General features: G+C 41.0%; 1 protein-coding gene across 1 annotated transcript in view; it reads left to right on the top strand.

Annotated features, from left to right (window-relative positions):
• The window catches only part of LOC129644221 (antigen WC1.1-like), a 54,505-nt gene that overhangs the window by 597 nt on the left and 27,451 nt on the right, over positions 1 to 26,457 (top strand). Inside the window, exons 2-8 of the mRNA XM_055569737.1 lie at positions 3,357 to 3,677; positions 12,662 to 12,970; positions 13,064 to 13,381; positions 18,116 to 18,208; positions 18,286 to 18,600; positions 19,717 to 20,031; positions 24,972 to 25,286. Of these exons, the coding sequence (XP_055425712.1) occupies positions 3,357 to 3,677; positions 12,662 to 12,970; positions 13,064 to 13,381; positions 18,116 to 18,208; positions 18,286 to 18,600; positions 19,717 to 20,031; positions 24,972 to 25,286 (1,986 nt within the window). The remainder of the gene's footprint in view (positions 1 to 3,356; positions 3,678 to 12,661; positions 12,971 to 13,063; positions 13,382 to 18,115; positions 18,209 to 18,285; positions 18,601 to 19,716; positions 20,032 to 24,971; positions 25,287 to 26,457) is intronic.

Raw genomic sequence — 26,457 nt, 5'->3', positions numbered from 1 at the left:
TGTGAGGGTGTATGTGGGTGTGAAGAGTGTATGTGTTTGTGGAGTGTGTGAGGAGTGTGCAAGTATTAAGGTGTGTGAGGAGTATGTGTGGGTGAGTGAGGGTGAGTGAGGAGTGTGTGAGTTGTGTGTGAGGCTGTGTGAGGCTGTGTGTGTGTGGGGAGTGTGTGAGCCTGTGTGTATATCTGTGTGTGTGTGTGTGTGTGTGTGTGTGTGTGTGTGTGTGTATGAGGGGAAGTGGAGCCTGTCTGTGTGAGAGGAACAGAGTTGCTGAGCAGGGAGTGAGTCCGTTGCTCTGTGAAGCACACGGGGTGTCCACAGGGCTGGGTGTCATGGCTGCTGCATGTAACTGGATCAGAGATAATCATACACCTGCCTGCCTCTCTCTGGCTCCTCTCCCCCATCTCTCGGGCTCCCCTCTGCTTGTTGCCATGTCTGCCTAGCACTGGGCTCTGTGAGAGGCTCTGCCTGCTGGCCTCACCTGTTCCCACCAGGGTCCATTAGGGAGCAGAGAAGCCTGCATCCAGGAGAGGGGACCTCTTGTCTGTTCAGTTCAGTTCAGTTCTGTTGCTCACTGGTGTTTGACTCTGTGATCCCATGGATCGCAGCACGCCAGGCCTTCCTGTCCATCACCAACTCCCAGAGTCTACCCAAACTCATGTCCATTGAGTCGGTGATGCCATCCAACCATCTCATCCTCTGTCATCCCCTTCTCCTCCCACCTTCTCTCTTTCCCAGCTTCAGGGTCTTTACAGATATGTCAGCTCTTCCAATCAGGTGGCCAAAGTATTGGAGTTTCAGCTTCCACATCAGTCCTTCCAATGAATGACTTGTCCCTCTGTTTGTAAAGATCAGTTGATGTGCAGCCTCACATGTATAAGTTCCCAAGTCCCTGCCCCGGTCCCTGTGACTCATTTCCTGATGTGCTGGGGGCCTGGGATGGTCTTTCCCCTCCCAGGATCTGCTATGACTCTGTAGGGAGCACTTTCTCTCGTGCCCTCTCTTGTCCTTCCCTGGGGACTGCTTTCCCCTGAGTGAGGGTGGAGTATGTTACCAATCCTTCTGTCGTGGTCTGCAAGGTTTCTTTGGACAAATCCGCTGATCTCCTTATGGGAGTTCTCTTGGGTGACAGCATTTTTTTCTTCTCTTTAGACTTTCAGAATTCTCTCTTTCTCTTTGCATTTGGACAGTTTACTCTGTGAGTCTTGGAGAAGGTTGTTTGGATTGAAATTTTAGCTGATTCATGTTGATGTATTGCAAAAACCAATACAACATTGTAAAGCAATTATCCTTCAATTAAAAATAACTTTTTAAAATAAAAAAAAAAAGAAATTTTGGGGTGACTTATTAGCTTCTTGAACTTAGGTGCCCAGATCTTTCCCCAGGTTTGGAAATTCGCAGCCTGTCTTTCTTTCTTTTTTATAATTATTTATTTTTGGCTGTGCTAGGTCTCCTTGCTGCATGTGGGCTTTCTCTAGCTGTGGGAAGCAGGGGCTACTCCTCTCTGCAGTGCACAGGCTTCTCACTGCAGTGGCCTCTCTTGCTGGAGACCACAGGCTCTAGGTGCACACGTTCCAGCAGCTGTGGCACACTGGCTTAGTTGCTCTGTGGCATGTGGAATCTTCCTGGACCAGGGATTGAACCCATGTCCCCTACACTGGCAGGTGGATTCTTAACCACTACACCACCAGGAAGTCCTCAGACCTTAATTTTTTTCTCCTTCACTTCTGTTATGACTCCAGTCCATACATTGTTTCTCTTTATGGTGTCCACTGGCTTTCTATATTCCTTTCATTCTCTTTTGGCTCCTCTATTTGGATGCTTTCAATTAATCTTTCTTCTAAAACATTGATTCTTGTTTCTTTTTCTTTCCCTTGGTCAAGTCTGTTGTTGAATCTCTGTGTTGAATTCTTCAGTTTATGCATTGTATTGTGCATATTAAGTCACCCCAGTCATGTTTGACTCTTTGTGACCCTATGGACTGTAGCCCACCAGGATGCTCTGTCCATAGGATTCTCCAGGCAAGAATACTGAAGTGGGTTGCCATGCACTCCTCCAGGGGATCTTCCAGACCCAGGGATCAAACCCGAGTCTTACATTTCTTGCACTTGCAGACAGGTTCTTTACCACTAGCACCACCTGGGAAGACCATTCATTTGTTATTCAGCTTCAAAATATATGGTTGAAGAATTGAAGAAGTGAAAGTCACTCAGTCATGTTTGACTCTTCGTACACAGTCCATGGAATTCTCCAGGCCTTAGTGGAGTGGGTAGTCTTTCCCTTCTCCAGGGGGTGTTCCCAACCCAAGGATCAAACCCAGGTCTCCTCCATTGCAGTCTGATTCTTTACCAGCTGAGCCACAAGAGAAGACTGGAGTGGGTAGCCTATTCCTTCTCCAGCAGATATTCCTGATGCAGGATTTGAACTGGGATCTCCTGCATTGCAGGTGGATTCTTTACCAACTGAGCTATCAGAGAATCACAACATATCTGGTTAGTTCTTTTTTTTTAAATAGAGTCTTCTGATGCTGAGAAAGATTGAAGGTGGGAGGAGAAGGGGATGACAGAGGATGAGATGCTTGCATGGCATCACTGACTGAATGGATATGAATCTAAGTAAACTCCATGAGTTGGTGATGGACAGGGAGGCCTGGCGTACTGTACTCCATGAGGTCTCAAAGAATCAGACACGACTGAGTGACTGAACTGAACTGAACTGAACCCTGGGAATGTCTCCATCTATGATGTTCCTACTAATGAACTCCTTTTTATATGCAGAAACCAGAGTCATCTTATGACTTAATCACTAAAGTGACATCTGATCACTTTCCTCAAATTCCATTTGTTAGACGCATGTTAAGAGGTACATTGGAGTGTGGAATTACCCAAAGACATGAACACCAGATGGCAGGAATAACCAGGACATTTTAGAGCCTGTTACCCCAGCCCTCTGTTCCTGAGCTGGATGAGATGCTTCCTATGGACAGGAAAGGAGAGGGAGGATTCCTCCCTGGATCCCGGGCCATGAGCTGCAACTGAGATGGAGAAGCTGGGCCCTAGTAGCCTTGGGCACATCTACAGGGAGGGCAGCATCCAGAGTCTCTGAAGGCCTGTCCTCAGTGGTGTCCCTGGAGCTGGTTCTACAGGCTCCTGAGAAATACTTGGTGGCTCCCTTCCTGCTCCGTGTTCAGTGATGGCACACTGGGGGCTTAGAGTTGGCCACGCTGGGAATGTTTATACCACAGAGGTCAGGAAATACTATATCCCATGCACTGTTTTGTTCCTCAGAGAGCTAATGTTTTAAATATTATGCCACTCTAAGTCTCCTAAAATCTTTCCTGTTGCGGGTCTCTCTTGCAGCTCTGGAGCTGAGGCTGAAGGATGGAGTGCACCGCTGTGAGGGGAGAGTGGAAGTGAAGCACCAAGGAGAATGGGGCACAGTGGATGATATGGAATGGACCTTGAAGGATGCATCTGTAGTGTGCAGACAGCTGGGGTGTGGAGCTGCCATTGGTTTTCCTGGAGGGGCTTATTTTGGACCAGGACTTGGCCCCATTTGGCTTTTGTATGTTTCATGTGAAGGGGTGGAGTCAACTGTCAGTGACTGTAGGCATTCTGATATTAAAGACTATCGTAATGATAGCCTTTCACATGATTGCGATGCTGGAGTAGTCTGCTCAGGTAAGTCCTGTCTGGTCTGTGTAGGGATCTCTAGCAGGAAAAGCCTCTGCCTTATTACCAGAATGACTTGAGATTACGGATACAGCCTTTAGGACATACTTGGGTGAAGGGTCTTTGTGACGTGTCACAGGAGGCAGAGGTGAGGTCAAAAGTTTCATACAGATTAGCTTCTGGATTCGACCTCTGTGGCACAGTCTCAGCATGGTAATTGTTCTGTATTCTTTGACATAATGGTCAGTAGGGTGTGGCTACATTGATGGTGGGGGGGTGGTGTCATAGGAGAGTTGTAGGCAACAAGGTGCATTATCCTCATTGGTCCTAAAAGTCAGGGTCACCACACTCCATCAGGTTGGTATGTGGGTGATGTGCCAATAGAACAGGCTCAACCAAGCAATGGTGACCCCACAAGGGCATGTGAAGACCCATGGACAGGTGACCATACCCGAAGTCATGGTGCAGTTACTCAAGGAAAAGGTGTGAGAGAAATTCAGTGGTGCATTTAAATGTCCCTAGGTCACAGTCAGAGGAGTCCAGAAGCGGGACTTGTGGCAGGGAAAATCTCATCACACTGGTGTACCTGATGAATCAAGTGGGGGAGCTCACACCACATTTGCAGGGATGTTGAGGGAGCAGGGAAATGAAGTCTTGAAGTTTACAACACAGTAGCTGAAGCGCATCACATATAAGAGGCAGTGAAGCTAAGAGTTCATGGGGTTCTCAAGGCAAGAATACTGAAGTGGTTTGCCTTTCCTTCTCCAGTGGACCATGTCTTGTCAGAACTGTCCACTAAGACCTGTCTGTCTTGGGTGGCCCTACATGGCATGGCTCATTGTTTCATTGAGTTAGACAAGGCTGTGGTCCATGAACTGTGAACTTCCAGATGTTCAAGCTGGATTTAGAAAAGACAGAGGAACCAAAGGTCAAATTGCCAACATCTGTTTGATCACTGAAAATGCAAGAGAGTTCCAGAAAAACATCTACTTCTACTTTATTGACTATGCCAAAGCCTTTAACTGTGTGGATCACAACAAACTGGAAAATTCTTCAAGAGATGGGAATACCAGACCATCTGACCTGCATCCTGAGAAATCTGTATGTAGGTCAAGAAGCAACAGTTAGAACTGGACATGGGACAAAAGACTGGTTCCAAATCGGGGAAGGAGTACGTTAAGGCTGTATATTGTCACCCTGCTTATTTAACTTATATGCAGAGTACATCATGAGAAATGTTGGACTGGATGAAGCACAAGTTGGAATCAAGATTGTCAGGAGAAATATCAATAACCTTAGATGCAGATTACATCACACTTATGGCTAAAAGCAAAGAACTAAAGAACCTCTTGATGATAATGAAAGAGGAGGTGAAAAAGTTGGCTTAAAACTCAACATTCAGAAACTAAGATCATAGCATCTGGTCCCATCACTTCCTGGCAAATAGATGGGGAAACAGTGGAAACAGTGACAGACTTTTTTTTTTTGGCTCCAAAATTACTGCAGGTGGTGACTGCAGCCATGAAATTAAAAGACACTTGCTCCTTGGAAGAAAAGCTATGACCAACCTAGACAGCATATTAAAAAGCAGAGACATTTCTTTGCCAAAAAAGACCGGTCTAGTCAAAGCTATGGTTTTTCCAGTAGTCCTGTATGGATGTGAGAGTTGGACTATAAAGAAAGCTGAGCACCGAAGAATTGATGCTTTTGAACTGTGGTGTTGGAGAAGACTCTTGAGAGTCCCTTGGACTGCAAGGAGATCCAACCAGTCACTCCTAAAGGAAATCAGTCCTGGGTGTTCACTGGAAGGACTGATGCTGAAGCTGAACCTCCAGTACTTTGGCTACCTCATGTGAAGAACCAACTCACTGGAAAAGGCCCTGATTCTGGGAAAGATTGAAGGTGGGAGGAGAAAGGGATTACAGAGGATGAGGTGGTTGGATGGCATCACCAACTGAATGGACATGAGATAGAGTAAATCCAGGGAGTTGGTGATGGACAGGGAGGCCTGGCATGCTGCAGTCCTTGGTGTTGCAAAGAATCAGACATGGCTGAGGAACTGAACTGAACTGAATTGAAGCTAAGAGGACCTGATATGACTCTTAAGAAGTACTCAGTGTTATCTAAGTGTGTTTGACTTATGCCAAGGTGGATGCAGGAAAGAAGTGAAACCAGGGTGTGAATGGGTGCTCACAGTATTTGGCAGAGATGCTTCTAGTTGTTATCACAATTTCAGATTGGATGTCCAGGTTATTAATCACATCAGAACAACTGGACTGGAGGAAGATATTGTCAGTTATCACAGTGAATTCCCTAAGGTAGAAGCCTGTTCTTAGGATAGTACCACCCCATCTAATGGGATGGTGGGACACGGGAGCCCTGAAGACATCTGCAGTAGGTCCTTAACAGCCACAGCCAATCAGCTCTTGGGTGTTTATGTACAGGAAGATCATTGAAAAAGTGATCTTTTCTAATCTCACCTTCAGCAGATCTTTCATTATTCTAGTTGATGCCCTTAAGGAAAGAATTCTTTTCCTTTTTAAAAAGTACTTTATTGAGGTATGTCTGATATACAAAACTGCTTGATAAGTATGCATTTGTGAAACCACTACAGCACTTATGTCATAAATCTATTCATCTCTTCAAAATGTTTCCTTCCATTCTCTTTATCATTCTTATTAAAAATAATTATTTTCAAGGTGAATTTGAATTTTAGTTAGAAACTTTTGTTTTAAACAAACCTGTTTTCTGGCATCTCAAGTAACCTTCCTCATTGTCACAATGTCATAATCATGGTTCCAACTGAAGATAAATTTGTGGAAATACTACAGGTGTCTCAACCATATTTTGATAAATCAGCATCTGAGTTTGTGATGTTTAAACTTTATGTGAAATTAGAACTCCCAATGTTATCCTAAGAATACTGATGTCTTGTTATTAATTCCAGTTAAGATATACTTAGAAGTATAGAATTGGAAGTGCTCTGATATTTAACAAAGGTCTGTCTAGTCAAGGCTGTGGTTTTCCAGTGGTCATGTATGGATGTGAGAGTTAGACTGTGAAGAAAGCAGAGGGCTGAAGAATTGATGCTTTTTAACTGTGGTGTTGGAGAAGACTCTTGAGAGTCGCTTGGACTGCAAGGAGATCCAGCCAGTCCATTCTAAAGGAGATCAGTCCTGGGTGTTTATTGGAAAGACTGATGCTAAAGCTGAAACTCCAATACTTTGGCCACCTCATGCAAAGAGTTGACTCATTGGAAAAGACTCTGATGCTGGGAAGGATTGGGGGCAGGAGGAGAAGGGGACGACAGAGGATGAGATGGCTGGATGGCATCACTGACTCGATGGCCATGAGTTTGAGTGAGCTCCGGGAGTTTGTGATGGACAGGGAGGCCTGGCATGCTGCGATTCATGGGGTCGCAAAGAGTCGGACATGACTGAGTGACTGAACTGAACTGAACTAATATTTAAACCCTGGTTGTGGTTTGTACACCCTGACTACCATTGCTCTAACTTAGACTCTCACATTTTTATGAAGGGTTCCAGGTTCCTTCTATTTCTCTTTTTGTCACTAGTTTCCTCCTCCTTGTCTGTTTTTTCTGTATTTTCAGGCATATTTTAATGATGTGAGGATAAGTCAAAGTGGTGGTGATATACCAGAAATAAGATTAGAATACCATGTATTTTCATTACTTTAATCAAAACTCTTGGGTTTTCTTCTGCTCAACCTTAGGAGTCAGGTAAGGAAGAGAAATTTCAGCCTCAGTAGTGGATTGCTGAAAGTGAAGTACCGTGTTTAGGATAAATCTAGAGTGGAAACAATGACCAGAGGAGAACGTAGAGAAGCTTGTTTGAAATAATGAGGAGATTTCATGGAGTTCAAGTGGAAGATCTGGGAGGGAACACACAAATTGTGAAGGACTGTGGTGCAAGCGTTCCAAGTTCCTTCAGTCCTGTCCTACTCTTTGTGACCCCATGGACCATAGGATTCTCCAGGCATGAATACTGGAGTGGGTTGCCATTTCTTTCTCTAGGGGATCTTCCTCACCCAGGGATCAAACCTGGGTCTCCCGCATTGCAGGCAGAGTCTTGATTATCTTCTGAGCCACCAGGGACTACAGTACTGAAGTGCAAAATGGTGACGGGATAAAGATGCAAGGATTGCAGGAGGGGAGGGTTGGAAAGATGCAGGTCAACTCGTACATTCACCACAGCCTCTGTGTTACACTTCCTTCCTGCCCTCATTCCTTCCCTCCCTCTCTTCCTTTATCCTGTTGTGGGAGTCATTTCTCAGCTCTGTGGAAGTGCTAGCATTTGTAGCTGGCAGTTTTCTAGTGGAAAATTTTTATAATATGGATTCTGTTTATTTAACAAATAAGTTTACTCATATTTTTCTCTTTTTTTGTATCAGATTTTGGTGAATTGTGTTTCACAAGTAATGTGTTTTTAAGGACTTGGCCCATTTTACAAAAAATTTTCAAAGTAGTAACACTGGTTCATATCTCATATCTTTACATGTTGGGAAGATCTACAATGATATTCCTCCTTTTGTTACTGGTGCTGTCAATGTGTTCCCTCTTTTTTCTTAATTGGTTTGCTAGAAGATTATCAGTGTTAATGTTCTTTTTAAGAGAATCACTAATGGACTGTATTGATTTTCTTGTGTATTTGCTTTCTTCTTAATTGATTTCTATGTTCAGTTTTCATTCCTCTTTTTCAGTTATGATTGTGATTGCTGTTGTAGATTCTTGAGATGGAGTCTTGGATCATTTCCTTGTGTTTCTATTTTTATTCTAATGTAATCATCAAGGAAGCCTCAAGGTTCTAAATTTTCTTCTAAGCATCACTTTATTTTTAACCCACCAGTTTCAATACTATATAATTTCTTTTGTATTTTATTATCATAAAAGGTTTCTTTTTCTCTGAATGAATTCTTTGTCTTATAGTCTGACTTTGTATGATATTAATTTAGATATTATATAGAGTTTTCTCTGATTTGTGTTTGCATGGTATGTAATTTTTACCTCTTTAATATGTTTCTGTGTTTATATTTAAACACATATAAGTTTGTAGACAGTATATTGTTTTGTCTTACTTTATCTGCTCTGATTATCTTGTTTTTTATTTGGAGTACTTAAATTATTTACAGTTAATGTTATTATTGATATAACTGGGTTTAAGTGTACTTGCCTGCTATTTTTCCGAGAAGGCAATGGCACCCCACTCCAGTACTCTTGCCTGGAAAGTCCCATGGACAGAGGAACCTGGTAGGCTGCAGTCCATGGGGTTGCTAAGAATTGGACACGACTGAGCAAATTCACTTTCACTTTTCACTTTTATACATTGGAGAAAGAAATGGCAACCCACTCCAGTGTTCTTGCCTTGAGAAATCCAGGGACCGGGGAGCCTGGTGGGCTGCCATCTATGGAGTCGCACAGAATCGGACACGACTGAACTGACTTAGCAGCAGTAGCAGCAGCAGCTGCTATATGTTATATCTTTGTTCTTATTTTAATCTTCGAGTATATTTTATCATTTTAATTTAAATACTGTATTGATTTATTAATTGTATCAGATTTTTAGGTGATTATAATGTTTAATTAAAAATTTTTAAGTAATTTTTATTTGTTGCTGGCTGGGTCTTCATTGCTGCATGGGCTTTTCTCTAGTTGTGAAGATCAGAGGCTACTCTCTGGTTGCAGGCATGAGTTTCTCACTGCGGTGGCCTCTCTTGCTGTAGTGCACAGGCTCTATGGTGCACAAGCTTCAGTAGTCGTGGCCCCTGGGCTCTAGAGTGCAGGCTCACTAGTTTTGGTGCACAGGCTTAGTGGCTCTGTGGTATGTGGGCTTTTCCTAGACCACGGATTGAACCCACGTCTCCTGCATTGTCAGGTGGAGTCTTCACCACTGAACCACCGGGAAAGCCCAATGTTGAATTATTAATCCTCAATTACATTTTACCTTGAAATGATATAATGTCACAACACGCAATGTCAGTCACTATACTTTTCTTCCACTTTCCTGTCCCTGTCATTGGTGCTATCATTGTCATACATTCTATTTATAAATTTATTATGAATCTTATAGTTTGTTGCCAATATTTTTGCTTAAATCTTCTAATAGAGGATCAACATTTAGCACAGTCTCTATAGTTTTGAGAGGATCCATGTTTTCATCTGCTGTCATCTCCCTTTAGCTTGAAGAACTTTCTGAGGCAGTTTTGTGTAGTGTGTGTCTGGTGGCCTCCAATTCTATCATCTCTCATTTACCTGAAATCATTTTAATTTTCATTCAGTTTTGAAAAGTATTTTCTTGGGTGATTCCATTCTAGGTTAACAAATGTCTAATCTCAATACTTGACATATGTTTTTACATTGTCATCTGACTTTCATTGCCTCCAACAAAAAGTCAGCAAGTAATATTTATCCTTTTGTTCCCTGTATATAATGTGTCAAACTTCCCTGGCTGCTCTTAATGTATTTTTGTTTGTTTATTTACCAATGAACATCAGTAATTACATTGTCAAGTTTTCTGAGAATGGTTTCACTATCTTGTTTGGGGTTTGTTTAGCTTTTTGGATAAGTGGGTTTACAGTTTTCAAAAACTTTGGGAAAATGTCATTTATCTTTTCTTAATATTTTTCTGCACATCCCTTATTCTGAATCTCCAAATACACATATTTTATATTATCCTACATGCCATTGAGTTTCCATTCATATTTTCTGCCTTTTTACTCTCTTTGGTTCAGTTTAGATAGTCTCTACTGCTGTGTTTTACTTCCCAGTTCTTTTATTCTGCAATGTCTAGTCTCTTGTGTAATTAATCCAAATGTTCATTCCAATAATATATTTTTCAGTTTCAGAAGTCTCATTTGTTTATTTTTCCTAGTTTTTCTCCCTGTTTATTTTTATGCTTCATTAAGCATATTGATATTAGGGGTTTAAGGAGCTCTTCAGCCAATTCAATCATTTCTGTAATTTCTGAACCTGCTTTAAATGATTGTTTTTTAAAAAATGTGCTATGTGTTACATTTCTCTCTTTTTGAAATTCTAATAATTTTTTGGTTGGATGTTGGGCATCACTAAGCAGTCCTTCACCAGGAAGAACTTCAGAAGTAAATAATCAGAACATACCCAGAAATCAGGGAATTGTACTTGATGAATTAAATAAAGTTTTTTTTCATTGGGTTATCTTCATTCAGTTCCAAATGTGTTCCTTTGATGACCAAATGATGAACTTTTATTTTGGTTTTCCTCCTTTAGTTTCAAAACTTCCTTGATCCCACCTTGCATGCCATATACCCCAGCTACATCCTACTTCTTCAGCAGTAGCTACCTTTTCTGATTTTCTTTTCCATCCATCTGTATCTTTTAAAATGGTGTTTGCTTGTCTGAAGTGGGAGAAATGAGAAAGGATAACAGTTTAGGTGGTAGATGGGAGGAGCAGGGGGTGATGTAGTATGCTAACAACCTATTCAACAAATGTTTCCCACAAATATTTGCATATTTATCCATATTGAGGCTTTTTCAACTTGGAACTCTCCAAATTATGGCTTGTTTGCTCATTTCCTCCTCCTCCTCCTTCTTCCTCCCTCTTTTTGGCAAAATGCCATCTTCTTTTAGAATTGTAAAACATTCATGAAAGAAATTAAAGACAATATGATCAATGGAAAGTCATTCTGTGTTTCTGGCCTGAAAGAATTAGTATTGTTAAAATGCCTGTGGTTCTTAAAGTGATCTATAGATTTAATGCAATTCCTATCTAAATAGCATTCTTTATAGAAATAGGAAAACAATGTTAAAATATAAGTGTGTGGTTTAATTTTTATAGATTCATGAATTCCTGTTTTCTGATCATTATTGAATTTTAGTTCCATTCCATTATGGTCATGTAAGATACTTGGAATTATTTTAATATTTTTGAATGTGTTAAGGCTTATTTATAACCTAGCCTGGAGACTATTCCATGTGTGCTTGAGAAGAATGCATATTTTTCTGTGGTTAGAGTTAGTACAATGATAGTATTAAAATCAATTATTATCAGCCCTTAGCATTTTCTATGAGTCCTGTTTGAGAAGAAAAACCTTTAATAGGAGATGATGTGGAAACTCAGCTATCTGGTAAACTCCCACTGAGACCACACTCTCCCCCAGATTCTTTGACAAATCCTAGGATTTCAAGAGAGATGGCTGGGACTGTCTCTCTATGACTCTCTGAGTTTTCTTAACTCATTTTCCTTCCCACTGAGGTCATTGAAGGAATTCATGGAATTTTTTGGCATCAAAAAGTATCAGAAAGACAAGATATGATGCCATAAACTTGAATTAGTGATAGTGTCCATATTTCTTCTCTGGAGCCGTCACCCATCTACAGGTTGGCATGCCTTCATCGATTCAGCCTCAGGACTTTCCTTAACCTAAGTCACTTGAGGACTAGCTTCTGGGAGAGAAAACTGGTCAGAATATTAGCCCCACAAGTCCCATGAAAGCTTCTAAGCTTGTCTGGATGCTAGGTCTCTAATCTTATAGCCCACATTCCCCTCAGTGGCTTCTGGTCTGCATATCTCTATGTTCAAGTTTAAGTGCCTGAATATTATACAGTGTCCTTGGATCTGTATATAGGTCCTAGGCTGCTAAATGAGAAATCAACTTCTCCAACCAATGCTAAAAGATGTGTTTCCAGTATTCAGCCATTCCAATGATCTGAATTGGGCTCTGTAGTTTCCAGGCTCCTAGACCAAGGAATTCACATTTCTAACCAGTTTCAAAGTGTATGTTCTTGGGATTCAGCCATCCCAAACTGACCTTGTAATCCTCCTGGATTTCTCTTTAGAAACCTGCTCATGAAAATTCAATGATGACACTAACTGTCAAAGACTCTCTACATGCTCCACTCCTAAAACGAAAACTTTCACTCCACTGCCTGTGATGTGCAGTTTCCAGTTGCCAAGTCAGTACCATGAACACTCACTGGTTTTGTTGTTGTTTCCTCTTAGGATTTGTGCGTCTGGCTGGAGGGGATGGACCCTGCTCAGGGCGAGTAGAAGTGTATTCTGGAGAAGCCTGGATCCCAGTGTCTGATGGGAACTTCACACTCCCCACTGCCCAGGTCATCTGTGCAGAGCTGGGTTGTGGCAAGGCTGTGTCTGTCCGGGGACATGAGCTCTTCAGAGAGTCCAGTGCCCGGGTCTGGGCTGAAGAGTTCAGGTGTGAGGGGGAGGAGCCTGCGCTCTCAGTCTGCCCTAGAGTGCCCTGTCCAGGGGGCACTTGTCACCACAGTGGAGCTGTTCAGCTTGTCTGTTCAGGTGAGATGCAGGTCAGGCCTTTCACCTCTGTGAACACCCTGCTCAGGTGAGAAACTCATGTTACTTTGCTGAAACTCTGTCTTCTTCTACCAGCATACTCAGAAGTCCGGCTCATGACAAACAGCTCCTCTCAGTGTGAGGGGCAGGTGGAGATGAAGATTTCTGGACGATGGAGAGCGCTCTGTGCCTCCCACTGGAGTCTGGCCAATGCCAATGTTGTCTGTCGTCAGCTTGGCTGTGGAGTTGCCATCTCCACCCCTGGAGGACCACACTTGGTGGAAGGAGGAGATCAGATCCTAACAGCCCGATTTCACTGCTCAGGGGCTGAGTCCTTCCTGTGGAGTTGTCCTGTGACTGCCCTGGGAGGTCCTGACTGTTCCCATGGCAACATGGCCTCTGTGATCTGCTCAGGTAAGAGAGAGGGAAGGGCTACTGGTACTCAGGATGCTCCTGGAGTGAAATGTCTCCAAGAGTAGAGAGTGAGGTTAAACAGGCTTCAAAGCCAGAGATTTTGTGGTGAAATATGGATCTTCTCATTGTTCATTCATTTTTCAGGTCAGGGCAAGAAGTGTGAAGGGGAATAATATATTTTTAAGCAACATTGTTGCTTACATAAAATCATAGAAAACAATGTAGGAGCAGTAAGTATAGGCCTCAGTATGAACCCCAACCCAGAGCAACACAGAGAATGTCCCAGCCCCACAGTCACTGCCGTCCCCTATCGACGGGGAAAAGCGCTTACCCAACTTCTACTAACATAGGGAGTTTTATCAGTGTTTGAACTTTATATAAAATGATGCCATATGTTTCATCTTTTGTATCTAATTTCATAGACTCAAAATTATGTTTGGGATTCACACATGATGTTGTATATTGTAGCACTTTATTTTTTTTACTAGTGTAGAGTATGCTTTGAATGATCACATGGCCATGTACTGATCCATTCTACTGACAGTATATATCTGAGTTATTTCCAGTTCTTGACTATTACAAATATGATATTATAACTTACCATGACAATGTCTTTGGATGCAAATATGTGTTACTTATTTTCCATGTTTAACCCTTGGTCTTTTATTTTTATTTTCTTAATCAAATGGTGTCCTTTGATGAACTCATTTCTTAATCTTATGTAAATATAACTTACCAACATTTTTCTGTACATTTAATGTTTCTTATAGCCTTTAAAATTTTTTTTGCCTACTGGAAGATCTTAAAAACATTCTCTAAGAATATCTTATGGAAATTTTCTATATTTCTCTTGCATATTATTGTGCATTCCTAGGATGGTATCTGTGTGAGATAAGGGTCAGGTTCCGTATGGACATCCAGTTGACTCAGAATCTTTTTCTGGAAAGACTCTTCCCCACTGCAGTGCTGCCTTTGTCATAAGCAGAAGGGCAATCATGTCTGTCTTATTTGAGACTCTCTATTCTGTTCCATGTTATCATTTGTCTATCCTTGCACCAATACTGCATTTTCTTAATTATCATAACTTTGGAGTTGTTGTTGTTCAATCGCTAAGTCATGTCTGACTCTTTGTGACCCCATGGACTACAGCACACCAGGCTTCCCTGTCCTTCACTATCTCCCTGAATTTCAAACTTTGTGGTTAGTCTGAATAATTATAATTTACAAGAGTTACTTTATATTAACTCCTCTAATATCGTTGCTTTTCTTACCAACTGTGCTGTTCATTCTTGGTTGCTTGTATTTTGTATGAATTTAGAAATCAGCTTGTCATTTTAACCAAAAGAAAAGCTTAAGGGTGTCATTGAGATTAGATTTAAAAATTTGAGAGTAGACATAGAAATTTGAGGATGATTGACATTGACAATGTTGAGTTTTCCAAATCATTGACATAATACATCCCTCCATTCGGTTAGATCCTGAATGTCAGAGGTTTTGCCCATCTTCTTGGAGAAGGCAATGGCACCCCACTCCAGTACTCTTGCCTGGAAAATCCCATGGACGGAGGAGCCCGGTAGGCTGCAGTCCATGGGGTCACTCAGAGTCGAACAGGACTGAGCGACTTCACTTTCACTTTTCAACTTCATGCATTGGAAAAGGAAATGGCAACCCACTCCGGTATTCTTGCTTGGAGAATCCCAGAGATGGGGGAGCCTAGTGGGCTGCCATCTATGGGGTCGCACAGAGTTGGACATGACTGAAGTGACTTAGCAGCAGCAGCAGCCCATCTTCTACTAAGATTTCTCCTAGGAATTTTATTTTTGATGTTATGAGTATTTTTGTGAAAGTGTCCTGGCAATGAATTATCTTTGACTTGTTTTCATCTTTTAATTCTTTCAATTTTGATGTATGTTGAGACATAAAAATGTTGGGAAAACAATATAAAAATTCCTTTATGAACTTTATGTGGGTTTCTAAATGTTAATATCAATATTTTGCTTTAATCTGTGTGTGTCCTTCCTTCTCTGTTCCCCTTCTGCCCCATTTCTTCCTGAATATGTAAATTCTTTCTGAATTCAGTTGAAGACATGATGCTCCTTTATCCTTAGAACATTTCTGGGAATTTCATTACAGAACCAGAGTTCAGGCAAGTCTTTAAATGACTTCAGCTCCAGGTGACATCTAATTGCAGCACTGAAAGACCCCACTGAAAGACTGCCAAACTGAGTTTTTTCTGATTAATGACCCAAAGTCATAAGCAAAATTAAGTACATATTTTTTTTTCTTCAGCTACTAAGTTTTACCTTTTCATATTGATGAAATTGCCAACATCCATTGGATCACAGAAAAAGCAAAAGAGTTCCAGAAAAACCTCTACTTCTGCTTTATTGACTATGCCAAAGCCTTTGACTTTGTGGATCACAACAATATGTGGAGAATTCTTAAAGAAATGGGAATACTAGACCACCTATCTGCCTCCTGATAAATCTGTGTGCAGGTCAAGAAGCAACAGTTAGAACTGGACATGGAACAACAGACTGTTTCCAAAGTGGGAAAGGAGTACGTCAAGACTGTATATAGTCACCCTGATTATTTAACTTATATGCAGAGTACATCAAGTGAAATGCTGGACTGGATGAAGCACAATCTGAAATCAAGATTGTCAGGAGAAATATCAATAGCCCTAGCCCTAGCCCTAGCCCTAGTCACAATAGTCTCAGATATGCTTATGACACCACCTTTATGGCAGAACGCAAACAGGAACTGAAGAGCCTCTTGATGAAAGTGAAAGAGGAGAGTGAAAATGCTGGCTTAAAACTCAACATTCAAAAAACAAAGATCATGGTATCTGGTCCTATCATTTCATGGCAAATAGATGGGGAAACAATGGAAACAGTGACAGACTATTTTCTTGGGCTCCAAAATCACTGCAGATGGTGACTGCAGCCATGAAATTAAATGATGCTTGCTCCTTGGAAGAAAAGCTATGACCAACCTAGACAGCATATTAAAAAGCAGAGACATTACTTTGCTGACAAAGGTCCATCTATTCAAATCTGTGATTTTTCCAGTAGTTATGTACGGATGTGAGATTTGGACCATAAAGAAAGTTGAGCACCGAAGAACTGATGCTTTTGAACTGTGGTGTTGGAGAAGACTCTTGAGAGTCCCCTGGACTGCAAGGAGATCAAACCAGTGGATCCTAATGGAAATTAGTCCTGAATATTCATTGGAAGGACTGATACTGAAGCTGAATCTTCAATACTTTGGCCACCTGATGAGAAGAGCTGACTCTTTGGAAAACACCCGGATGCTGGGAAAGATTGAGGGCAGGAGGAAAAGGGGATGACAGAGGATGAGATGGTTGGGTGGCATCACCAACTTGATGGACATGAGTTTGAGCAAGCTCCAGAAGTTGGAGATGAACAGGGAAGCCTGGCAAGCTGCAGTTAATTGGGTCACAAAGTGTTGGACATGACTGAAGGACTGAACTGAAGTGAACCAAGTTTTTTGGAAAAACTGCCATACAACAATATGACCAGAACTCTTGCTACGTGACCTGAATTAATTGAAGTATATCCTCTGATTTTGCATTTTGATGTTTCTAGTTTACGTTGAGCTAATGTGTGGCTACACTTATTCTTTAGTTCTTAATTTCAGCTAACAAGTTTTTCAGAAGTATTTGGTTTTTGTTATCATTTCTCTGCAAAGATACACATTTTGTCAATTAATTCCATAAGCACTTTAACCGTGGCTATATATATTCTCCTCAGGTAACTCTAGCAGCTGAAAACCCTGGGAAATTCTTTCTAATGTCTCCTTTTTCCTTTCCATTTTTCATGAGATCTATTTTATATAAGTGTTTGTTTTAAAGATACACATTAAAGGTTAGGTTCGATGCACGATACTGGATGCTTGGGGCTGGTGCACTGGGACGACCCAGAGGGATGGTATGGGGAGGGAGGAGGGAGGAGGGTTCAGGATGGGGAACACATGTATACCTGTGGTGGATTCATTTTGATATTTGGCAAAACTAATACAATTATGTAAAGTTTAAAAATAAAATAAAATTTAAGGAGGGAGGAGGGTTCAGGATGGGGAACACATGTATACCTGTGGTGGATTCATTTTGATATTTGGCAAAACTAATACAATTATGTAAAATTTAAAAATAAAATAAAATTTAAAAAAATAAAAATAAAAATAAATAAAATTAAAAAAAATTAAGATACACATTAAAGAACTTGTAGAAATCCTTCAGAAAGAATTTTGTTTTGCTTTTACTTAGGGATAGATTTGGGCTTCCCTGGTGGCTCAGATGGTAAAAAAATCCGCCTGCAGTGCGGGAGACCTGGCTTTGATCCCTGGGTTGGGAAGATCCCATGGAGGAGGGCTTGGAAACCCACTCGAATATTCTTGCCTGAAAAATCTGGCGGGCTACAGTCCAAGGGGTTACAAAGAGTCGGCCATGACTGAGCAACTAAGCCCAGCACAGGGATAAATTTAGGGATACAATTTACTTAACTCATTCTTACAGCAACACTGGGTTAAAACAGAAATTGTGGTACTGTCTGAAGCAGAACTCTCCAGGGAGAAGGTGAACACTAAGAGTATGATAATTTACTGCAGGGTCACAGCCTTCATCTTAGGCTCCATCAGTAGGTCATTATTTTCCTTAATTCAGTTTCTTGTTCTTCAACCCTTCCAGACTTCTGATCATTGTTGTTTCTTCAGGAAACCAGACCCAGGTGCTGCCCCAGTGCAACGACTCTATGGCAGAACCCGCAGGCTCTGCAGCCTCAGTGGAGGGCGCCCCCTACTGCTCAGGTAAGGGTCCCACAGGACAGAAGACCCTTCTCAACCCTTGGGGTCACCGCCGCATTGTTCCCTTTCTCTCTCCTCAGACAGCAGACAGCTCCGCGTGGTGGGCGGAGCCAGTCCCTGCGCCGGGAGAGTGGAGATCCTTGACCAGGGCTCCTGGGGCACCATCTGTGATGACGGCTGGGACCTGGACGATGCCCACGTGGTGTGCAGGCAGCTGGGCTGTGGAGAAGCCCTCAATGCCACGGGGTCTGCTCACTTCGGAGCAGGATCAGGGCCCATCTGGCTGGACGACCTGAACTGCACAGGAAAGGAGTCCCACGTGTGGAGGTGCCCTTCCCGGGGCTGGGGGCGGCACGACTGCAGACACAAGCAGGACGCGGGGGTCATCTGCTCAGGTCTGCGCTGCACACTGTCCACAGGCTGGGGGAGGGGTGGGGCCCTGGAGGACGGGGGTCTCAGCGCTGAGGGAGAGATGCTGAAAGGACCAGAGAAGGTGGCTTCCTCCCATGAAGCCTGTCTTTGCAGCAGATGTGAAGACGAGGTGCTTTCACTTCCTTCTGCATCAGCTGAGGTTCTGGTCCTTTCTTCTCAGCAGTGTTTCCTGGCAGAGGCGTTTCTTACAGTTTTTCTTGAAAGCAGGGCTCTCTCTCCAGTTACATACAAAAAATTTGAACCCATGGTACTAGTTTCTGTTTGCTTCCCTAACAATTTACCAATTAGTGGTGTAAAACAGCATATATTTATTTCATTACTCTTCTCTAGCTTAGATGTCCAGCAGGGATCTCACTGGACTGGGATCAAGGCTTCAGCATGGCCACATCATTTTTGTGGCTCTAGGGGAGAATCTGTTTCTTGCCTTTTCAAACTTCTTGAAACCACCTACATTCCTTCCTTCACAGCACCCTTCATCCATTAACAGACCAGCAATGCTGCAGGCCCTCAACCATTATCCAGAATCCCATCTCTCTTTCTAGCCGGAGCTAAGAAAAGTATTCCATGTTTAAGGATAGTGGGTCTAAGGATGTGATTAGACTGGGCTCAAATTGTTAATACATCATCTCACCAACCCATGGTCCTTATCTTAATCACATCTGTAAATCCCTCTTGTCAGGTATGGTAACATATTCACAGGTTGCAAAGATTGGGATGTGGACATTTACATTTTTGGGTTAATTATTATCCCTATCTCCCTAATATCCACATCACATCCCTTTGACGTATTCTTTAAATATATCGTCAGGAAGCAGGATTCAGCTGCCCCTCTCTGACTAGCATCCATGAAGTTTGGTCTTCCTCTCAGTTCATATCCACTACACCATTGTGGTAGAAATAGAAAGAGAGACACAAATGGACAAAGGCAGTTAAAAGGGAGGAGATGTCAGTCTTGTCATCTAGTCAGTATCGCTTGAACAAGATCAGAGATGAATGTTCACCATTTCTAGAAGAAAGGAAAACCTAGAACATCCAGCAAAATTTTCACTCTGTCCTGTCTCCTCCCCTTTCAACCTTAGAGTTCCTGGCCCTCAGGATGGTGAATGAGGACCAGCAGTGTGCTGGGTGGCTGGAAGTTTTCTACAACGGGACCTGGGGCAGTGTCTGCCGCAGCCCCATGGAAGACATCACTGTGTCCGTGATCTGCAGACAGCTTGGCTGTGGGGACAGTGGAACCCTCAACTCTTCTGTTGGTCTCAGGGAAGGTTCTAGACCCCAGTGGGTGGATGGAATCCGCTGTCAGAAAACTGACACCTCTCTCTGGCAGTGTCCTTCTGACCCTTGGAATTACACTTCATGCTCTCCAAAGGAGGAAGCCTATATCTCGTGTGCAGGTGACTTACTATTTCTGTGTGTCTTTCCCAACCCTATAGAATGCAGTGAGATTTGATATTTTAAAATCTAAGTGATGAGTTTAATTTGGGTCCACAAAATGATATAAAGTGAAAATGTTAGTTGCTCAGTTGTGTTCTTTGCGACCACATGGACTATAGCCTGCCAGGCTCCTCTGTCCATGGGATTCTCCAGGCAAGAATGCTGGAATGGGTTACCATTCACTTCTCCGGGGGATCATCCTGACCCAGGTATGAAAATCGGGTCACCTACACTGCAGTCAGATTCTTTACTGTCTGAGCCATCAGAGAAGCTTAAATGAGGTAAGAATGAAACTAATTTAATCCACATATTCCAACCTTGTTTGTTAAAATTTTTAATTGAGACGTAATTCTCATAACATTATATTAGTTCTAAGTGTAAAACATAGTGTTTATATATTTGTACATATTGGTAAATCACCACACATACAGTAATATCCATCACCACATGCAGTTACAATTTTTTTCTCATATGATCCCACAAGTAAGAATTTGCATGCTGCAACTAAGACCCAGCACAACCTAATAAATACTTAATTTTAAAAGAGAGTATTGTTTTCTTCATAGCATCATGGTTTTTTATCCACATAAGGGCTTCCCTGGTAGGTCAACTGGTAAAGAATCTGCCTGCTATGCAGGAGACCCTGGTTTGATTCCTGAGTCTGGAAAATCTGCTGGAGAAGGATAGGCTACTCACTACAGTATTCTTGGGCTTCCCTTGTGACTCAGCTGGTAAAGAATCTGCCTGCAATGTGGGAGACCTGGGTTTGATCCCTGGGTTGGGAAGACCCCCTGGAGAAGGGAATGGGTACCCACTCCAGTATTCTCGCCTAGAGAATTCCATGGACTGTATACTTCATGGGGTCTCAAAGAGTTGGACATGACTAAGTGACTTTCACGAACACTATATACAAAAATATTTTCTTCTTTCCTATATTACTGTCTTAAGATATCTTTCATGACAATATTTTTTCTCTAGAATGTTTTAAAATTTCTTATTTATTCATAGGAAATCTTTATAAACAAACATCACTTACTGTTTCTCTTAAATATTTTTGTAAGATTTTCCCCATATTTTACATATATTTTTAAGATTGTATATGTGTATGGGTGGGTTATGTGATCACATCTGTAATGTTTTACTTTTTTGACTTCTGCCTTTAGTGCAATGTTTCAAATGCCATTCTTCATCTCAAAATAACATTGAATCAAGTTTTATTTTCTGCAAACAATTTAATAGTTCCACTATTAAAAACCTAATTTAAAATTTATGTATTTATCTGAATTTATTTTACTATGTGTGATGGTGAAACATCATCACCAGATAGAAATTACATTTTAGATATGTGATATCTTAGCTCCATCACAAAATAAAAGCACATGTCTCATGAGTTCATGGAAAGGACATCAAAAGTACAGGCAACAAAGCAAAAATAGACAAGTGCAGATACAGCAAACTAAAAAGCTTCTGCAAACCAAATGAAAGATCAACAGAGTGAAAAAGCAAGCTAGCGCAAATTATATAAGGTATTACTTTCCAAAAATAATAAGGAAGTCCTATAACTTAAGAGAAAAAAACCCCAACAAACTTAAAACCTAATAACTAAATTAAAAAATTGGCCTAGGGCTTGAATAGACATTTCTCTGAAGAAGACATACAAATGGAAATAGGTATATAAAAAAATGCTTGACATTGTCAATCATCAGGGAAATGTAAATTAAAACCACAAAGAGATATCATCTCACACATGTCAGAATGACTGTTGTTTTTTTTTTTTTAAGACACTTAGTGTTGGCAAGGCTGTGGAGAAATTGACACTTTATGTGTACTTATCCACATTAAATGTATAAATTGTACTAATAAAGCTATGTAATCCAGGGGTTAAATCTCTGGGCTTTCACTGTCATGGGTCCAGGTTCAATCCCTGACCTGGGAACTATGATCCCATGAGCAACAGCACAGCCAAAACACAAACAAACACCAGCACAAAAACTATGACCAAAATATCTGTATGATTTATACTGATGTCCCTTTTCATTCTTGGTATTGTCAACTTCATTTTATCTCTGCTCTGCATTAGTATTGCTCAGTGTTCATCAATTTTCAATGAGCCACATTTAAAGGGTTTTCTTCTATATTTTATACCTTATGCTTACCTTCTTTTCCATTAATTTTTGTTCCTTTTTAAATTAACCCCAACATTCTACATTCTTGAATTTCTCATCTAGTTTCTTAATTGGAAGCTTACTTTTTTTTCACTTTCAGTCTTTCCTCTTCTCTAAATCTAGGGAATAAATTTCCCTTAGGCACTACTTGAGTTTCATTAGAAGAATTTATCATACCATTATTTTGTGTTTATTATCATTATTTCACAGTATTTTGTAAGTTTTAAATTTATTCCCAGACTCATGTGGCTTTTGGAAGGATCTTGCTGAATTTCCCCAAATAGAAATATATAAATATTTTCTTATTAGTTCTTAATTTTATTCCACTGTGTCCAGAGTAAATATTCTGTATGAATTCAAAGAGTGAAAGATTTTGTCCTATTATATGGTCATTTTGATAAAAGTTCCTAGTGCATTTACAGTAATGTGAACTCTTGCATTGTTGGGTGCATTGCTCTCTGTGTTACTTAGTTAGATGTACTGATTATGTTGTTGCACATCTACTGTATTCTTTGTTTTTTGTATGTTTGGTGTGCATGCTACTGGAAAAGATATGGTAATAATCCCCCATTTTGATTGTGATTTTGTCTATTTCTTCTTTTCACTCTGTCAAGTATGTTTCAAAATTATGTTCTGTTACCATTCTTGAATTTTCTTGTCTAAAATATCTTTATTAAAGGTGCATCTCATTATAATCATGAAAATTCCCTCTTTAATTCAATTAGTGTATCTTGGCTTAAAATCTGCTTTCTGGGACACTGATAAAGCTACTCCAGTTTTGTTACAGTTAGTACATTTTTTCCATCATTTCACTTTCAACCATTCTTTGCTTTCATAATATAAGGTGGGCATTTTGCAAGTAACATTTGTATCAATTTTGTTTTATCTTAATCCATTTACTATAAATGCAATTACTGATATTGATATGTTGGTATCTGCCATTTGTTTTTAATTGATCCACCTGCTTTATGTCCCCCTTTGTCTCCTTATTTTTCCTCCTTTTGTATTAAATAGATCTGTTATTATTCCAGATTTTCCTTTTTCCGTTTGATTTTAAGCAGCTTTACTAAGAGTGGGGGTTTTCATACTCCTTCGTTTATTTTTTTAAAAAGTTCTCTATTGTTATATCATCAGATATTACTTCTGCAGTTCTGTCTCTCTGTCTGTGTATCTCTTCTACCTCTCCTCCTCCTCTTTCTTCTCTTTCTCATCTCTCATCTTTAGAACTCCTCTAAATCTCTATATTCTAAGTTCTATATAAAATTCTTTTAACTTATTCATTCACTTTTTAAACCTAGATATTTTATTTTAGGTTGGCAATAGTTCCTTAGATATTTTTATTTATTTATGATTATTTGTTATTTTTTCATCTTTTTACCTGTTTATTCTCTTGTTCTCTCTTTTCCCCTAAATACACTGATTGTAGTTAAAATCCTTATCTGCTAAGTCCAGCATTTCTATCATAGGTGTCTCTGCATTCTCTTATCTTTTTTTCACTTTGGTCATTTGTCATGTTATCCTAGCTTGTCAAATGTCATGTCACTTTTTATTGAATGCTATAAATTATATATGAAAAAGTAAGATACTCCTGATACATTTTCTAATACCTGAAAGGATTTACCCTTTGTTTTCCTAGGCAGGTAGGGGGAGGGGGTGTGTCTCACTCAAACATCTAAATATAACCTAAAACTGAACTGCAACAGTATGGGTTGCAGTTTTGGTAGCACTCAGTCCACCTCTGATTCCTCTGTCCCTATGACATAAGCCTTCAGAGATTTCAGTTCAGAGCCTATATTCTTTGGTAGCTAAGTACCCAAAATAATGAAAAAGACTCTGCTTTCCAAGTCTTTTTATAAAGTTCTCTAGCTTCCTGCCCTTCACAGCTTATATACTGGGCAAATATTGGAGGGGAAAAGCTGCTGTGTGAGAGAGGCTCTCAAGACTCGAGTTTTGTCTCCAGCACCAGGTAGCCCCCAGATTATGCTGCTTCCTGTCACAACAGTAGTCCTCTGCTTGTCCGAGCCCGGATTCTGAATCATTAAATTATGCAATGAATTGGCAAATTCCCACAGAGAAAAAGAAGCCATAGATCCTGGACTAACATTGAAATAATCTCCACTCTTTAGAGTTTTAGCATATTTAGTCCATGTTGTGTTAACAAATGTCGAATACATTTACTGTTTCTTAAAAAATAGTTTCCAGCTTTTAAAGTTGTATCCAGAAAGACCCAGCAAGACACATTGGCCTGCTGTGAACTCCATTCTCCCTGGAAGTGGAAAATTTTAGGTTTAATTCTCTATTTCTTTATTTACTTAAAGTGCAGCACTGATAGACATTATTTAACCTTTCTTTACCTACTTTTTTTTTTTTAACCTTTCCTCCTACTTTTCAACCTTATTAATTCTCTTGCCACTGCTATAAGAAACCAGACCCAGCTGCTGCCCCAGTACAATGCTGCTGTTGCTGCTGCCAAGTCGCTTCAGTCGTGTCCGACTCTTAGCGACCCCATGGACTGCAGCCTACCAGGCTCCTCTGTCCATGGGATTGTCCAGGCAAGAGTACTGCAGTGGGTTGCCATTGCCTTCTGCACGAGTGCAAAGACTCTATAGCAGAACTAGCAGGGTCTGCAGCCTCAGAGGAGAGCGCCTCCTACTGCTCAGGTGAGGGTCCCACAGGACAGAAGACCCTTCTCATTCTCCAGGTCAACGCCCCATGTCCTATTTCTCTCTCCTCAGACAGCAGACAGCTCCGCCTGGTGGACGGGGGCGGTCACTGCGCCGGGAGAGTGGAGATCCTTAACCAGGGCTCCTGGGGCACCATCTGTGATTACAGCTGGGACCTGGACGATGCCCGCGTGGTGTGCAGACAGATGGGCTGTGGAAAAGCCCTCGATGCCACTGTCTCTTCTTCGTTTGGGGCGGGATCAGGGCCCATTTGGCTGGACAACGTGAGGTGCACAGGAAAGGAGTCCCACGTGTGGAGGTGCCCTTCCCGGGGCTGGGGGAAGCACCACTGCGATCATAGCCGGGATGCAGGAGTCATCTGCTCAGGTATGGTCAGTTCATTGCCCACCAGCTGAGAGAATGGAAAGTTCCAATAAAGCTGATGTCTGATCAGAGGGACAATAGGGGATGGGTGGGCTAGAGAGGGCTGAGACAACTACCCATCCTCCGTGAGTGCCCTGTAGCTGTGAGCAATGAGCTTCATATACTTTCCTCTTACAAGTCTCTGCTATTCTTTCCTTCTCCAGTGGTCTTACCTGACACTAAAATAGCTTTATTTACTCTCCCAGTTAAAATAAATCCTCATATTTTTTTCATAATTCACTTTTTGTAAAAGTGAAACATTTGCTAACAGCCACATACACACTCCCTTTGCACTGGAAGGCTATGAGAGGGAGGGACAAAAAATGAGGATGTACTTTCCTGGGTGGAGTTGTTTCTATACAAACAGTGTGAGACATTATTTTGCACTAGGTTAGTATGAGTGGAGGCTACTCCTACTATAGGAGGATATCATTTACATGTATAGAGGGTATCCCTACAAGGGTTATCATTTAACAGATCAGAGATTCTTATGGATTTGTGCCAGATTTCAAGTTTCCTTTGCAAATTTAGGCATAAATGTTTATAGTTCTTTGATGGTAGAGAATTGTTGATGAAATGCTCTGAGTCATATATTCTTCCATTGTTACTAGAAAAGTCTCTCTCTCCAATTTTTCCTGTAAAACATCTGTATAAAGGCAAACTTTGGAGGAACACTTAGCCATGCACTGACAAGTCAAAGGCGGAGGTAATAAAACTTGAATTTCTGTGTTTTATGTTAAGAGATTATAAAGTTTATATCTGATGGCTTCAAAAATATAAGAGAATTGCATTTGGGGGCTTATTTGGGGGTAAGTGGACAAATTTAATTTTTGAAAAAGATGGAAAAGGTTTTATAGTAGCTGGGAGGAAGGCGAATGGCAATGGGAGCTGATGAAGGTAACTGTGAGGTTCTCTGAGCAGCACTGAGGGGCCAGGTGTGGTGTGAAAGATGCTACGTGTGTCTAAGGACACAGGATGTGTACACAGCAAGAGGCCAGACAAGGATATGTCTTTACTATTACTCACATCGGCCTTCTATTTAATAATTTTTTTGGAATTATCACACACTTATTCTTCCATGTAAATTTTAAAATCAAATAGAAAATAAAAAAGATATACTATATCTCAGACGTCT

Source organism: Bubalus kerabau, chromosome 1 (genome assembly GCF_029407905.1).
Source record: "Bubalus kerabau isolate K-KA32 ecotype Philippines breed swamp buffalo chromosome 1, PCC_UOA_SB_1v2, whole genome shotgun sequence".
NCBI lineage: Eukaryota > Metazoa > Chordata > Mammalia > Artiodactyla > Bovidae > Bubalus > Bubalus kerabau.
Note: the sequence above shows the minus strand (reverse complement) of the source record. Positions and strands in the feature narration are given on the sequence as shown.